Source organism: Hyperolius riggenbachi, chromosome 8 (assembly GCF_040937935.1).
Source record: "Hyperolius riggenbachi isolate aHypRig1 chromosome 8, aHypRig1.pri, whole genome shotgun sequence".
Classification (NCBI taxonomy): domain Eukaryota; kingdom Metazoa; phylum Chordata; class Amphibia; order Anura; family Hyperoliidae; genus Hyperolius; species Hyperolius riggenbachi.
The window spans coordinates 297,346,888-297,362,581 of NC_090653.1; the positions used below are offsets into that span (position 1 = coordinate 297,346,888).

At 51.5% G+C, this 15,694-nt stretch overlaps 1 protein-coding gene across 1 annotated transcript in view; it reads left to right on the top strand.

Annotated features, from left to right (window-relative positions):
- The first annotated feature begins 224 nt into the window (after positions 1-224).
- The window catches only part of UBAC1 (UBA domain containing 1), a 53,390-nt gene continuing 37,920 nt past the window's right edge, over positions 225-15,694 (top strand). The window contains exons 1-4 of the mRNA XM_068249201.1: positions 225-426; positions 9,391-9,511; positions 11,104-11,177; positions 13,668-13,775. Coding sequence (XP_068105302.1) covers positions 289-426; positions 9,391-9,511; positions 11,104-11,177; positions 13,668-13,775 — 441 coding nt within the window. The 5' untranslated portion in view covers positions 225-288. The remainder of the gene's footprint in view (positions 427-9,390; positions 9,512-11,103; positions 11,178-13,667; positions 13,776-15,694) is intronic.

Below are 15,694 nucleotides of genomic sequence, written 5' to 3' on the forward strand. Positions count from 1 at the left end.
GTTTCTCGCCCGCCCTCTGCTGGTCATTGCCGTGTATAGCTCCGGCTGTCTCTCGCCCGCCCTCTGCTGGTCATTGCTGTGTATAGCTCCGGCTGTCTCTCGCCCGCCCTCTGCTGGTCATTGATGTGTATAGCTCCGGCTGTCTCTCGCCCGCCCTCTGCTGGTCATTGCTGTGTATAGCTCCGGCTCTGCTCTCGCCCGCCCTCTGCCGGTAGTTCTCGTGCTGCTGTGTTCCCGGCATGCCCCGGGCGGGGTTCCGGTGCTGCTGCGCTGTCCTTGGGCCGCTCCATGTTCGTGCAAGAGGAGAAGATCTTCCCCGGCCGGGTGATCAGACTCCATGTCTGCAGCCTGGAGGGGGCGGAGTGGCTGGAGGAGGTGACCGAGGAGCTGACACTCGACCGGCTGAAGGAGCAATGCCTGAGACATGTATGTAGGGGGATGGGTGCTGAGACATGTATGTAGGGGGAGGAGGGGTGCTGAGACACGTATGTAGGGGTGCTGAGACATGTATGTAGGGGTGCTGAGACATGTATGTAGGGGAGGAGGAGTGCTGAGACATGTATGTATGTAGGGGAGGAGGGGTGCCTGAGACATGTAAGTAGGGGAGGAGGGGTGCCTGAGACATGTAAGTAGGGGAGGAGGGGTGCCTGAGACATGTAAGTAGGGGAGGAGGGGTGCCTGAGACATGTATGTAGGGGAGGAGGGGTGCCTGAGACATGTATGTAGGGGGGAGGGGTGCTGAGACATGTATGTAGGGGGAGGGGTGCTGAGACATGTATGTAGGGGGAGGGGTGCTGAGACGTGTATGTAGGGGGAGGAGGGGTGCTGAGACATGTATGTAGGGGAGGAGGGGTGCCCGAGACATGTATGTAGGGGAGGAGGGGTGCTGAGACATGTATGTAGGGGAGGAGGGGTGCCCGAGACATGTATGTAGGGGAGGAGGGGTGCTTAGACACGTGTGTGGGGATGGAGGAGTGTATGAGACATGTATGTAGGGGTGCTGAGACATGTATGTAGGGGTGCTGAGACATGTATGTAGGGGAGGAGGGTTGCTGAGACATGTATGTAGGGGAGGAGGGTTGCTGAGACATGTATGTAGGGGAGGAGGGGTGCTGAGACATGTATGTAGGGGAGGAGGGGTGCTGAGACATGTATGTAGGGGAGGAGGGGTGCTGAGACATGTATGTAGGGGAGGAGGGGTGCTGAGACATGTATGTAGGGGAGGAGGGGTGCTGAGACATGTATGTAGGGGAGGAGGGGTGCTGAGACATGTATGTAGGGGAGGAGGGTTGCTGAGACATGTATGTAGGGGAGGAGGGGTGCTAAGACATGTATGTAGGGGAGGAGGGGTGCTGAGACATGTATGTAGGGGAGGAGGGGTGCTGAGACATGTATGTAGGGGAGGAGGGGTGCTGAGACATGTATGTAGGGGAGGAGGGGTGCTGAGACATGTATGTAGGGGAGGAGGGGTGCTGAGACATGTATGTAGGGGAGGAGGGGTGCTGAGACATGTATGTAGGGGAGGAGGGGTGCTGAGACATGTATGTAGGGGAGGAGGGGTGCTGAGACATTTATGTAGGGGAGTAGGTGTGCCTGAGACATGTATGTAGGGGGGAGGGGTGCTGAGACATGTATGTAGGGGGAGGGGTGCTGAGACATGTATGTAGGGGGAGGGGTGCTGAGACATGTATGTAGGGGGAGGAGGGGTGCTGAGACATGTATGTAGGGGAGGAGGGGTGCCTGAGACATGTATGTAGGGGAGGAGGGGTGCTGAGACACGTGTGTGGGGATGGAGGAGTGTATGAGACACGTATGTAGGGGGGGAGGGGTGCTGAGACACGTATGTAGTCCGGAGTCATGTATGGAACAAGCGTGTGGCCAGCGGATTAATTAATTGTTGCACTGTTTGATGCATTGTATAGCTATGGCCCATCGGTTGATTGTGTCAGATCATCAAATGGACCTGTTGGGGCAGCAGATTTCTGAGAGATTCAATTAGATCTGCCAGGAATCGAGATGGAAAATTGACAAGTATATGGCTTCCTTTACTCGTGTGTAGCAGATATCACAGAGACCCATTTGATCCGACTGACTCTGAGGTCACTTCCTGCTTCAGTCCACACAGGAAACCAGTGTCACATGACCGTGACCAGCCAATCAGAGCCTCACAAGTAATTCACTGAACTCCACTTGTCTCTTGTGAGTTCTGCTCCTCAGAAGCCTCTCTAGCGCCTCCCTGTGGAAGGGAATACAGTAGCAATTAGCTGAATAATTCCAACTTGGCTGTTTGTGGAGGATGGGCGATGACTGTACAGACTGTATACTGTCAGCTGATACGCTCATGAGGCCCCCATGCCCTGTGATAGTCAGCGATGTCCCCCGGGGAGCAATGAGGATTTGCAGGAAGCATCAAGGTTACTGTGACTGTGGTTGCAGTGGGCGGAGCAGGGAGGATTTTGGGATTGGTTCCTGCGGGTGACGGTGGTTGTGGTTGGCAGAGCAGGGAGGATTCAGGGATCAGTTCCTGCAGGATGATATCAGGGTTACCGTTGCGGTGGCAGAGCAGGGAGGATTCTGGGATTGGTTCCTTTAGGGTTGCGGTGGGCAGAGCAGGGAGGATTCTGAGATTGGTTCCTGTAGGGTTGTGGTGGGCAGAGCAGGGGGGATTCTGGGATCAGTTCCTGCAGGGTTGTGGTGTGCAGAGCAGGGAGGATTCTGGGATGGGTTCCTGCAGGGTTGCGGTGGGCAGAGCAGGGAGGATTATGGGATTGGTTCCTGCAGGGTGGCGGTGGTTGTGGTGGGCAGAGCAGGGAGGATTCTGGGATTGGTTCCTGCAGGGTGACTGTTGTTGCGGTGGGTGGAGCAGGGAGGATTCTGGGATAGGTTCCTGCATGGTGATGTCAGGATTACCGTGACGGTGGTTGCAGTGGGCAGAGCAGGGAGGATTTTGGGATTGGCTCCTGCAGGGTGGCGGTGGGCAGAGCAGGGAGGATTCTGGGATTGGTTCCTGCAGGGTTGCGGTGAGCAAAGCAGGGAGGATTCTGGGATCAGTTCCTGCAGGGTGGAGGTGGGCAGAGCAGGGAAGATTCTGGGATGGGTTCCTTCAGGGTTGCAGTGGGCAGAGCAGGGAGGATTCTGGGATTGGTTCCTGCAGGGTTGCGGTGAGCAAAGCAGGGAGGATTCTGGGATGGGTTCCTGTAGGGGGAAGGTGGGCAGAGCAGGGAGGATTCTGGGATTGGTTCTTGCAGGGGGCAGAGCAGGGAGGATTCTGGGATTGGTTCCTGCAGGGTTGCGGTGGGCAGAGCAGGGAGGATTCTGTGATGGGTTCCTGCAGGGTTGCGGTGGGCAGAGAAGAGAGGATTCTGGGATGGGTTCCTGCAGGGTGGCGGTGGGCAGAGCAGGGAGGATTCTGGGATGGGTTCGTGCAGGGTGGCAGTGGGCAGAACAGGGAGAATTCTGGGATTGGTTCCTGTAGGGTTGCGGTGGGCAGAGCAGGGAGGATTCTGGGATGGGTTCCTGCAGGGTTGCAGTGGGCAGAGCAGGGAGGATTCTGGGATTGGTTCCTGCAGGGTTGCGGTGGGCAGAGCAGGGAGGATTCTGGGATTGGTTCCTGCAGGGTTGCGGTGGGTAGAGCAGGGTGGATTCTGGGATCAGTTCCTACAGGGTTGCGGTGGGCAGAGCAGGGAGGATTCTGGGATTGGGTCTTGCAGGTTTGCGGTGGGCAGAGCAGGGAGGATTCTGTGATGGGTTCCTGCAGGGTTGCGGTGGGCAGAGAAGAGAGGATTCTGGGATTGGTTCCTGCAGGGTGGCGGTGGGCAGAGCAGGGAGGATTCTGGGATTGGTTCCTGCAGGGTTGCGGTGGGCAGAGCAGGGAGGATTCTGGGATGGGTTCCTGCAGGGTTGCGGTGGGCAGAGAAGGAAGGATTCTGGGATTGGTTCCTGCAGGGTTACGGTGGGCAAAACAGGGAGGATTCTGGGATGGGTTCCTGCAGGGTGGCGGTGGGCAGAGCAGGGAGGATTCTGGGATGGGTTCGTGCAGGGTGGCAGTGGGCAGAACAGGGAGGATTCTGGGATTGGTTCCTGTAGGGTGGCGGTGGGCAGAGCAGGGAGGATTCTGGGATGGGTTCCTGCAGGGTTGCAGTGGGCAGAGCAGGGAGGATTCTGGGATTGGTTCCTGCAGGGTTGCGGTGGGCAGAGCAGGGAGGATTCTGGGATTGGTTCCTGCAGGGTTGCGGTGGATAGAGCAGGGTGGATTCTGGGATCAGTTCCTACAGGGTTGCGGTGGGCAGAGCAGGGAGGATTCTGGGATTGGGTCTTGCAGGGTTGCGGTGGGCAGAGCAGGGAGGATTCTGGGATTGGGTCTTGCAGGGTTGCGGTGGGCAGAGCAGAGAGGATTCTGGGATTTGATACTGCAGGGTTGTGGTGGGCAGAGCAGGGAGGATTCCAGGATATTGGTTCCTGCGGGGCGGTGGTGGGCAGAGCAAGGAGGATTCTGGGATTGGTTCCTGCGGGGTGATGGTGGTTGTGGTGGGCAGAGCAGGGAGGATTCCAGGATTGGTTCCTGCGGGACGGTGGTGGGCAGAGCAAGGAGGATTCTAGGATTGGTTCCTGCGGGGTGATTGTGGTTGCGGTGCGCAGAGCAGGAAGGATTCTGGTATTGGTTCCTGTAGGGTTGCAGTGGGCAGACCAGGGAGGATTCTGGGATGGGTTCCTGCAGGGTTGCGGTGGGCAGAGCAGGGAGGATTCTGGGATTGGTTCTTGCTGGGTGACGGTGGTTGTGGTGGGCAGAGCAGGGAGGATTCTGGGATTGGTTCCTGAAGGGTGACGGTTGTTGCGGTGGGCGGAGCAGGGAGGATTCTGGTATAGGTTCCTGCATGGTGATGTCACCCGTGACGGTGGTTGCAGTAGGCAGAGCAGGGAGGATTTTGGGATTGGCTCCTGCAGGGTTGCGGTGGGCAGAGCAGGGAGGATTCTGGGATTGGTTCCTGCAGGGTTGCGGTGAGCAAAGCAGGGAGGATTCTGGGATTGGTTCCTGCAGGGTTGCGGTGAGCAGAGCAGGGAGGATTCTGGGATTGGTTCCTGCAGGGTTGCAGTGAGCAAGCAGGGAGGATTCTGGGATTGGTTCCTGTAGGGGGGAGGTGGGCAGAGCAGGGAGGATTCTGGGATTGGTTCCTGCAGGGGGCAGAGCAGGGAGGATTCTGGGATTGGTTCCTGCAGGGTTGCGGTGGGCAGAGCAGGGAGGATTCTGGGATAGGTTCCTGCAGGGTTGCGGTGGGCAGAGCAGGGAGGATTCCGTTATGGGTTTCTGCAGGGTGGCGGTGGGCAGAGAAGGGAGGATTCTGGAAATGGTTCTTGCAGGGTTGCGGTGGGCAGAACAGGAAGGATTCTGGGATTGGTTCCTACAGGGTTGCGGTGGGCAAAGCAGGGAGGATTCTGGGATGGGTTCCTGCAGGGTGGCGGTGGGCAGAGCAGGGAGGATTCTGGGATTGGTTCCTGCAGGGTTGCGGTGGGCAGAGCAGGGAGGATTCTGGGATGGGTTCCTGCAGGGTTGCGGTGGGCAGAGCAGGGAGGATTCTGGGATGGGTTCCTGCAGGGTTGCGGTGGGCAGAGAAGGGAGGATTCTGGGATTGGGTCCTGCAGGGTTGCGGTGGGCAGAGCAGGGAGGATTCTGGGATGGGTTCCTGCAGGGTGGCGGTGGGCAGAGCAGGGAGGATTCTGGTATTGGGTCTTGCAGGGTTGCGGTGGGCAGAGCAGGGAGGATTCTGGGATTGGTTCCTGCAGGGTTGCGGTGGGCAGAGCAGGGAGGATTCTGGGATCAGTTCCTGCAGGGTTGCGGTGGGCAGAGCAGAGAGGATTCTGGGATTGGTTCCTGTAGGGTTGCGGTGGGCAGAGCAGGAAGGATTCTCGGATTGGTTCCTGCAGGGTGGCGGTGGGCAGAGCAGGGAGGATTCTGGGATAGGTTCCTGCAGGATGGCGGTGGGCAGAGCAGGGAGGATTCTGGGATCAGTGCCTGCAGGGTTGCGGTGGGCAGAGCAGGGAGGATTCTGGGATCAGTTCCTGCAGGGTTGCGGTGGGCAGAGCAGAGAGGATTCTGGGATCGGTTCCTGTAGGGTTGCGGTGGGCAGAGCAGGGAGAATTCTGGCATTGGTTCCTGCAGGATGGCAGTGGGCAGAGCAGGGAGGATTCTGGGATTGGTTCCTGCAGGATGGCGGTGGGCAGAGCAGGGAGAATTCTGGCATTGGTTCCTGCACGATGGCGGTGGGCAGAGCAGGGAGGATTCTGGGATTGGTTCCTGCAGGATGGCAGTGGGCAGAGCAGGGAGGATTCTGGGATTGGTTCCTGCAGGGTGGCGGTGGGCAGAGCAGGGAGGATTCTGGGATAGGTTCCTGCAGGATGGCGGTGGGCAGAGCAGGCAGGATTCTGGGATCAGTTCCTGCAGGGTTGCGGTGGGCAGAGCAGGGAGGATTCTGGGATCAGTTCCTGCAGGGTTGCGGTGGGCAGAGCAGAGAGGACTCTGGGATTGGTTCCTGTAGGGTTGCGGTGGGCAGAGCAGGGAGAATTCTGGCATTGGTTCCTGCAGGATGGCGGTGGGCAGAGGAGGGAGGATTCTGGGATTGGTTCCTGCAGGATGGCGGTGGGCAGAGCAGGAAGAATTCTGGCATTGGTTCCTGCAGGATGGCGGTGGGCAGAGCAGGGAGGATTCTGGGATAGGTTCCTGCAGGATGGCGGTGGGCAGAGCAGGGAGAATTCTGGCATTGGTTCCTGCAGGGTGGCGGTGGGCAGAGCAGGGAGGATTCTGGGATTGGTTCCTGCGGGGTGATTTTGGTTGCGGTGGGCAGAGCAGGAAGGATTCTGGGATGGGTTCCTGTAGGGTTGCAGTGGGCAGAGCAGGGGGGATTCTGGGATGGGTTCCTGCAGGGTTGCGGTGGGCAGAGCAGGGAGGATTCTGGGATGGGTTCCTGCAGGATGGAGGTGGGCAGAGCAGGGAGAATTCTGGCATTGGTTCCTGCAGGATGGTGGTGGGCAGAGCAGGGAGGATTCTGGGATTGGTTCCTGCAGGATGGCGGTGGGCAGAGCAGGGAGGATTCTGGGATTGGTTCCTGCAGGGTTGCGGTGGGCAGAGCAGGGAGGATTCTGGGATGGGTTCCTGCAGGATGGCGGTGGGCAGAGCAGGGAGAATTCTGGCATTGGTTCCTGCAGGATGGCGGTGGGCAGAGCAGGGAGGATTCTGGGATGGGTTCCTGCGGGGTAACGTCACGTTTGGCTCTCAGCAGAACGATCTGTTACAGAATCTTGTGCTGTAATGTAGATAGTCTCGGGGGGATTGCAGTGAAGAATGCAGAGTGTGTTTAATGGATCTGCTGATGGTCACGGCGGAGTTTCTGTGTGAAATAACACCTCTCGTGCCCACAGCTGAGATCCCACGTATGGACAGAGCCAGATCCCGATTACCTGCCACGTTTCTGGCCACAGCTTAGGGCCCTTTTCCATTATCCTGAGTTTTGCGATCTGATTCCTCTTGCTAACGGCTCGCAAAACGCAGGGTACAGTAAGGCGAATGAAAACTGCAGCCATTTCTATTAGTGCGATTTGTTTGCGTTGCAATTTCGTCTTGAGCACAATCATCGTCCCTCCGTGTTTTGGGTGCGATTGAGCTCCGCTATACTGAGTATAAGAACTCAATCTCATTCGTGGTAATTGGTTTGAAATGCCATTGCGATCACGTTTCATAGTGGAAAAGAGCCCCTTAGAGTGCGTAAACACACAGGGCTGTGGAGTGGGTACAAAAATCCAACTTCGCAGTTTATGAAACCACTGACTCCGACTGCAGGTACCCAAAAATTGCCCCGATTCCCAACTCCAACTCCACAGCCTTGTACACACATCCAATTTTGATTGGCCAATGTCATTCCATCCTCATGCCACATTTTGAGCCCCGCGGGGGGGGGGGGCACGGAACTGCCAAATACAACCGAAGATGGGCGGTGTTTAAGAACTTTTCATTGACCGTGACATTCGCGTGAACAGTGATCACATTGTGATGAACGCTGCCATTCATCTCAGCGCTGGCCATTGGTTGATAAACAAACGTATCCCAACACTGGCAATCACCCGTCTGAACCGAGCCGAAAGGTGGCCACACACAATGCAATAAAATAATCAGATTTTATGGCAAATCAATTAAAAAACGATTGGGTGTACAAAAAATCCTGAAAGTTTTTGTTTTCTTTGAATGGGAAATTTGATTGGATTCCCCCCTTTTTTTCCCGATATGTTGATTGGCAGTGGTGGATTTTTCTGATCAGTTTTTATGAAAATTGAATTGTGGGGGGTAGATTTTCAATTGCTTGATCTATAGATCCAAGCAATTTTATTAGTTTTCATTCATTTTTTTCCCCTTGTAATTGGATTGATTAGTTTTCATTCATTTCCCCCCCATAATTGGATTGATCACATGAGTGGCACATTGGGCAGATTTTTGAAATGTTACAATTCATCAGAAAAATTGATTGCAATTCTTGAATTGGATAGAAATGTAAATAATTGTATGGTTCATATTCAATAAATATGATTGGATCTCTCAAAAAAATCGAAAGCTTTTTTTTTTTTTTTCAATTGAATTTCCTGTTTTTTATCGAACAGGAGTGCTGGCAATTTTTTTTTTAGTTGTATGGTGTGGGTTAGATTGTCAATTTATTAATATACACACCCTAGCAATTTTTGCAGAGTTTCCAATAATTTTTATCATATTTGGGGAATAATTGAACATATGTCAGTGTTTTCCCCAGAAATTGTTTTAAGCCGGGTGGCATGAAAAAGTAGCTGGGTGGGGCGAGATGAGAGAATGCAGGGCCTGTGCTTCTGTGAGCAGCTCTGCTTACAGCATAGGAGGAAGTGAGCGGATGACAGCCGGGTGCTCGCCAATACTAGCCGGGTGGAGCACCTGCCTAAAAGAGCCTGGGGAGAACACTTTATGTGGGTACATTGGTCAGATTTTTGAAATGTTACAATCAGTCAGAAAAAATGATTAAAATTCTTGAATTGATTAGAAATGTAATAAATTGGATGGTGCGTGGCCACCTCTAGGCTGTGTTCACATTATTTAGTGATCATGTGACACGCAGGCGCAACGCTGTGCAGTGCGGCTAATGTGAATGGACCCCGTATGTAAGGTGCTTGCTGATTACTTTTGTTACTTGTTAATGATTAGATTGTAAGCCCACAAGGTCGGGGCTCCCTCACCTATTGTTTCTTGCAGCTGCTGCTTTGAATTGACACACTTCAGTTGTACTTCCTGTATCGAGTCATTGTATTGTACATCGCTGCGGAAGATGAGGGAGAAATATGAATCATTAATACTGATTATTAGCTCTGTGTTTTCTCTTGCAGTGTGCCCATGGAAGTCTTGAAGACCCCAAAGTCCTCACCCACCATAAACTGGTCCATGCCGCATCCGAGCGCGTTCTGTCTGACACCAAGACCGTCGGAGAAGAGAATCTCCAGGATAGAGGTGATCATCTATCCCCCCCTCCCCCAGCACTGTACAGAGTGTATTGCCTGTCACTAACTGTCCTCAGAGGGGCTCAAAATCTAATCCCTACCATAGTCATATGTCTGTGTATGTATCGTGTGGTGCAGGTATACAAGTCTAGGGCCAATATAGGAGAAGCCAATTGCTGTACCTTATCTGTATGTTTTTGGGACGTTAGAGGAAACTGGCGTGTCCGGGGAAACCCACGCAGACACGGGGAGAACATACAAACTCCGTGCAGATAGTGTGCTGGCTGGGATTCAAACAGGGGACCCAGCGCTGCAAGGCGAGAGCGCTAACCACTACAATACTGTGCCTTCCTGGCCTTGTACACCTCCCTGCAGTATATAGACCCCCGATCCTATAGTCCAGCAATACGCTTTATTCTTACATTTGTATTCCACACAGAGGTAGAAAAAACAATGTTTTGTAAAAAATAATACCTTTTAATGGCTAACTGATAAAGGTAAATGATGCAAGCTTTCTGGGATCTAGTCCCCTTCTTCAGGCATATTTCCAGATGTTAGCACAAGCTTTCTGGGATCTAGTCCCCTTCTTCAGGCATATTTCCAGATGTTAGCACAAGCTTTCTGGGATCTAGTCCCCTTCTTCAGGCATATTCCCAGATGTTAGCACAAGCTTTCTGGGATCTAGTCCCCTTCTTCAGGCATATTCCCAGATGTTAGCACAAGCTTTCTGGGATCTAGTCCCCTTCTTCAGGCATATTCCCAGATGTTAGCACAAGCTTTCTGGGATCTAGTCCCCTTCTTCAGGCATATTTCCAGATGTTAGCACAAGCTTTCTGGGATCTAGTCCCCTTCTTCAGGCATATTTCCAGATGTTAGCACAAGCTTTCTGGGATCTAGTCCCCTTCTTCAGGCATATTTCCAGATGTTAGCTGAAGTAACACACTGATGCAGGTAAATAGTAAACAGGAAGATGACAGTTGTGCTGGTTACTGTTTAGCAGTTAGAGGTCAGGTGATCAGCAGGCTGGAGCCAGTGAGGTTATGCAAGCAAACATGAAATCCAGCAGGTTTCTGAAGATCATGAAGCCAAGTCAATCATGTTCCGTAAGGAGTCATCTGATCACCTGACACCTAACGGATAATATGATTCTGTAACAGATCGTTCTGCTGAGAGCAAAACGTTGTTTTTTCTACCTATATAATTTGTTTGGCTAACACGGTACAGAAACGTTTTTTGCTCCTATTCCACATAGAGGAAGTGCTGAATGTGTGTTTACCCTCTACATCTGATCACGACGCTATATTGTGGCAGGATCAGTGATCTCCCCAGATTTTTTTTCCAGCCGGGTGGCATGAGAAAGTAGCCGGGTGGGGCGAGATGAGAGAATGCAGAGGAGGAGCTTCTCTGCACAACTCTGCTTACAGCATAGGAAGTGGTGAGCTGATGACAGCCGGGTGCTCACCAAATACTAGCCGGGTGAAGCACCCGGCTATAAAAGCCTGAGGAGAACACTGGGATGGGAGAAGCAGCCAATCGGAGCTCCCCATGTGTGTGACCACCTGATAAACCTGTCGCACTGACTGCTCCTCCCTCTCTCTGCAGACGTCTTACTCTTAATAAGGAAGCGGGCTCCGCCTCCACCGCCAAAGATGGCCGACGTGTCCGTGGAGGAAAAGGTGGGTGAAATAATAATAATCATGTCACTAACCAGTCCTGATTATCACAACCAGTATATGTACACCGGGAGCTGCTTGCTTGCTTGCTTGGCAGTTGGAAAAAGCTGTTATTTCCCACAATGCAATGAGGTTCCCAGACAGCAAACTGTCAGGTCTGGAAAAAGGGATCGGGCGCAGAGACACGGGGGTTTTATAATATAGGATACCCTCTTCATTACATATTGTTCGCGTAGGTGTAATCACTGATGGGGTATACTGGGGCTGACACACCCGACCAGTAACGACTGCCTCAGCCGATAGACGGGCGTGTGTGCGGCAACCCCTCCCCCCCAACCCACAAGCGTTCTGTCCGGCAGATCTACTCACCCCCAGCGACACCAATCCCCCACGCTGCTCCCTTCCATGTGGCGTCACGCGAGTGCTGCTTGTTGTCCCTCTGCATAGTGCGACATCCGTCAGTGGTGTGTTTAGCACTAATGGTGAACAGGACAGCAGTAACAACGGAGTCTCATGTTTTCATCCTCAGTTTAAGGGCTTCATTTTTAAGACTAACTTCTATTAAACAGCAGGCGTGACGGTGTGATGTAAAATCTGCCTAATTCAGCTGCCAAACAACAGAAGTAGCGACCATTTGTACTTTCCAATGTTATATGTGATGTTTCCTTAACCACTTAAGCCTATCTGGACGAATATGTTCGTCCAGATAGACTGTGCTGCTGCAGCTGAATGCGCGCGCTCCCGCCGCCTGCCATTAGCAGGTAATATACTTCCCATTCATCGATCTAAGTCCCCCCTGAGAAAAACCAACAGCCTCTTATTAGAGGCCGCGGTCTTTCTGCTTAAAATAAAGTTCCCCGTCCTCATTCTAGTTCCTGGAAGCGAGATAGTTCGCTTCCACGTCTTTTAGACTGTGGCCATCTTGTGGCCAAATAGTAAAACTACACCACATACATTTTTCAAATAAATAAATACATTATTGTAAATTTAAAATTGGCTGTTTACCTCCCACACCAAAAATTACCCAAATACATTTTTTAATAAAAAAATTACAATTAAACAAACAAAAAAAACAAAACAACATAAATAGTTACCCAAGGGTCTGAACCTTTTAAATAGGCATGTCAAGAGAGTATGTTAATATAATTTTTTAAATTATAGGCTTGTAAATAGTGATGGATGCAAATTGAAAAAATGCACCTTATTTCCAAATAAAATATCGGTGCAATAAACGGTGATGGGGACATCATTTAAATGGCGTAATAACCGGGACAAATGGGCAAATAAAATGCATGGGTTTTAATTACGGTAGCATGTATCATGGTAAAGCTATAATGGCTGAAAACTGAGAAATAATGAATTTTTTCCATTTCTTTCTTTAGCTTCCTGTTAAAATAGATTTAGAATAAAATAATTCTTAGTATAATGTACTACCCAAAGAAAGCCTAAAGGGGAGTGGAAAAAACAAGATATAGATCATTCCAGTGTAATAAGTAGTGATAAAGTTATTGGCAAATAAATGGGAGGCGGAAGTTGCTCGGATGCATAAAGTGAACAACACTGTAGGCTGAAGTGCTTAACGGTGCATACACAACATTGACGCATGTTGCCTGTCATCACTGGGCCGGTCTGCAATCACGCGTGTCAGCTGTGTATCTGAGGATGCACTGTGATAAGGAGCGCTTGCGTGACGCGGTGAATAATGGGATCGGCGCCACAGGGAGTAAGTAGATCTGCGGGGCGGATCGCTCATGGGTTGGGGGTCAGTGGCTGCGGTGTACAGCCGTCTTAGCCACTTGAGGTCCGCGGTGTTTAAACCCCCCCCCCCCCCCCCCTAGTGACCAGGAATTTTTTTGATAATTGGGCCACTGCAGCTTTAAGTGCTTGCTGCAGGACCATACAACTCTGCACACAAGTGATTTCCCCCCCCCCCCTTTTCTCCCCACCAACTGAGCTTTCTGTTGGTGGGGTCTGATCCAGATGTTTGGGTTTTTTAATATAAATATTTATTAGATTATTTTTTTAAATAAATGTAACTATTTTATTTATTTTATATCCCTCCCTCCTTCCTCCTTCAGAGCGACCGGCTGTCAAAGGCTTCAGTCTATGACAGCGGATCACTTTTGTGTCTGCCAGGGCGCCCGCAGCCATTCATGCCAATCGGCGTGGAGTGGTCCTGGGGCCGCTGGGTTCACGTCAATTGGCGTAGAGTGGTCGGCAAGGGGTTAAAGGAAACCTGAGCTGAGGGACCCTAAAGATTTTATACTCACCCGGCGCTTTATACTCACCCGGCAAGTCCCTCGCCGTCCTCCTGCGGTCTGCCATTCAGCCCCGGTAATAGGCTCAGTGGGGATCAGTTTGGGCTGCTGTGCATGCGCAGATCCGGTCCTGACAACTGCCAGTAATACAAATGGCGGGAGATCTAACACTTAGCAGGAGGGCAGCCATGTTGGTTTGATAGAATTGGTGTCATTGTCTGTTTTTCTCTCGTAGAGAAAGCAGGAGCAGAAAGCACCGGACAAGGAAGCCATCGTGAAGGCCACGGCCGCTCTCCCCGCTCGCACCGTGGACCGCTCCGTGGCACACCACAACATGCGGGACGTAAGTATCACTTTTCTCTGGTTACTGTCATTGTTTTATCATGTCCTTCTCGGTGGCACCTCTCCACATCCAGCCTGATCTCTGCCAGCTCTGCTCACTCCTCAGATGCAGCTCCTCCACTGGCTGCACAACACAGTCTACCATTAACCCCTTACACTGTAATCTGGTATGGGCAGAGCTCTCTTCTCTATTGTATCTTGGTAGACACACAGCTCCATCTTATATACAGCTTACTGACTCCCCTTAGCTCTTATGTCCCCCTCATTATACTGTAGCCTGGTATGGGCAGAGCTCTCTCCTCTATAGTATCTTGGTAGACGTACAGCTCCATCTCCTATACAGCTTACTGACTCCCCTTAGCTCTTATGTCCCCCTCATTATACTGTAGCCTGGTATGGGCAGAGCTCTCTCCTCTATTGTATCTTGGCAGACACACAGCTCCATCTTATACACTCACCTAAAGGATTATTAGGAACACCATACTAATACAGTATTTGACCCCCTTTTGCCTTCAGAACTGCCCTAATTCTACGTGGCATTGATTCCACAAGGTGCTGAAAGCATTCTTTAGAGATGTTGGCCCATATTGATAGGATGGCATCTTGCAGTGGATGGAGATTTGTGGGATGCACATCCAGGGCACGAAGCTCCCGTTCCATCACATCCCAAAGATGCTCTATTGGGGTGAGATCTGGTGACTGTGGGGCCATTTTAGTACAGTGACCTCATTGTCATGTTCAAGAAACCAATTTGAAATGATTTGAGCTTTGTGACATGGTGCATTATCCTGCTGGAAGTGGCCATCAGAGGATGGGTACATGGGGGTCATGAAGGGATGGACATGGTCAGAAACAATGCTCAGGTAGCCAGTGGCATATAAACAATGCCCAATTGGCACTAAGGGGCCTAAAAACATCCCCCACACCATTACACCACCAGCCTGCACAGTGGTAACAAGGCATGATGGATCCATGCTCTCATTCTGTTTATGCCAAATTCTGACTCTATCGAGACTCATCAGACCAGGCAACTGTTTCCAGTCTTCAACTGTCAAATTTTGGTGAGCTCATGCAAATTGTAGCCTCTTTTTCCTGTTTGTAGTGGAGATGAGTGGTACCCGGTGGGGTCTTCTGCTGTTGTAGCCCATCCGCCTCAAGGTTGTGTGTGTTGTGGCTTCACAAATGCTTTGCTGCATACCTCGGTTGTAATGAGTGGATATTTCAGTCAACGTTGCTCTTCTATCAGCTTGAATCAGTCGGCCCATTCTCTGTCCTCTACCATCAACAAGGCATTTTCACCCACAGGACTGCCACATACTGGATGTTTTTCCCTTTTCACACCATTCTTTGTAAACCTTAGAAATGGTTGTGTGTGAAAATCCCAGTAACTGAGCAGATTGTGAAATCCTCAGACCGGCCCGTCTGGCACCAACAACCATGCCACACTCAAAATTTCTCAAATCACCTTCCTTTCCCATTCTGACATTCAGTTTTGAGTTCAGGAGATTGTCTTGACCAGGACCACACCCCTAAATGCATTGCAGCAACTGCCATGTGATTGGTTGATTAGATAATTGCATTAATGAGAAATTGAACAGGTGTTCCTAATAATCCTTTAGGTGAATGTATATACAGCTTACTGACTCCTTATGTCCCCCATTATTCCCTTACAGTGTAATTTGGTATGGGCAGAGCTCTCTATCCTATTGTATCTTGGTAGACATACAGCACCATCTAATATACAGTTCACTGACTCCCCTTACTTTGTGTCCACCATTATCCCCTTACAGTGTCATCCATTATGGGCAGAGCTCTCTCCTCTATTGTATCTTGGTAGACACACCGCTCCATCTTATATACTGCCCACTGACTCCCCTTATGCCCCTTTCATTATACTGTAGCATGGTATGGGCAGAGTTC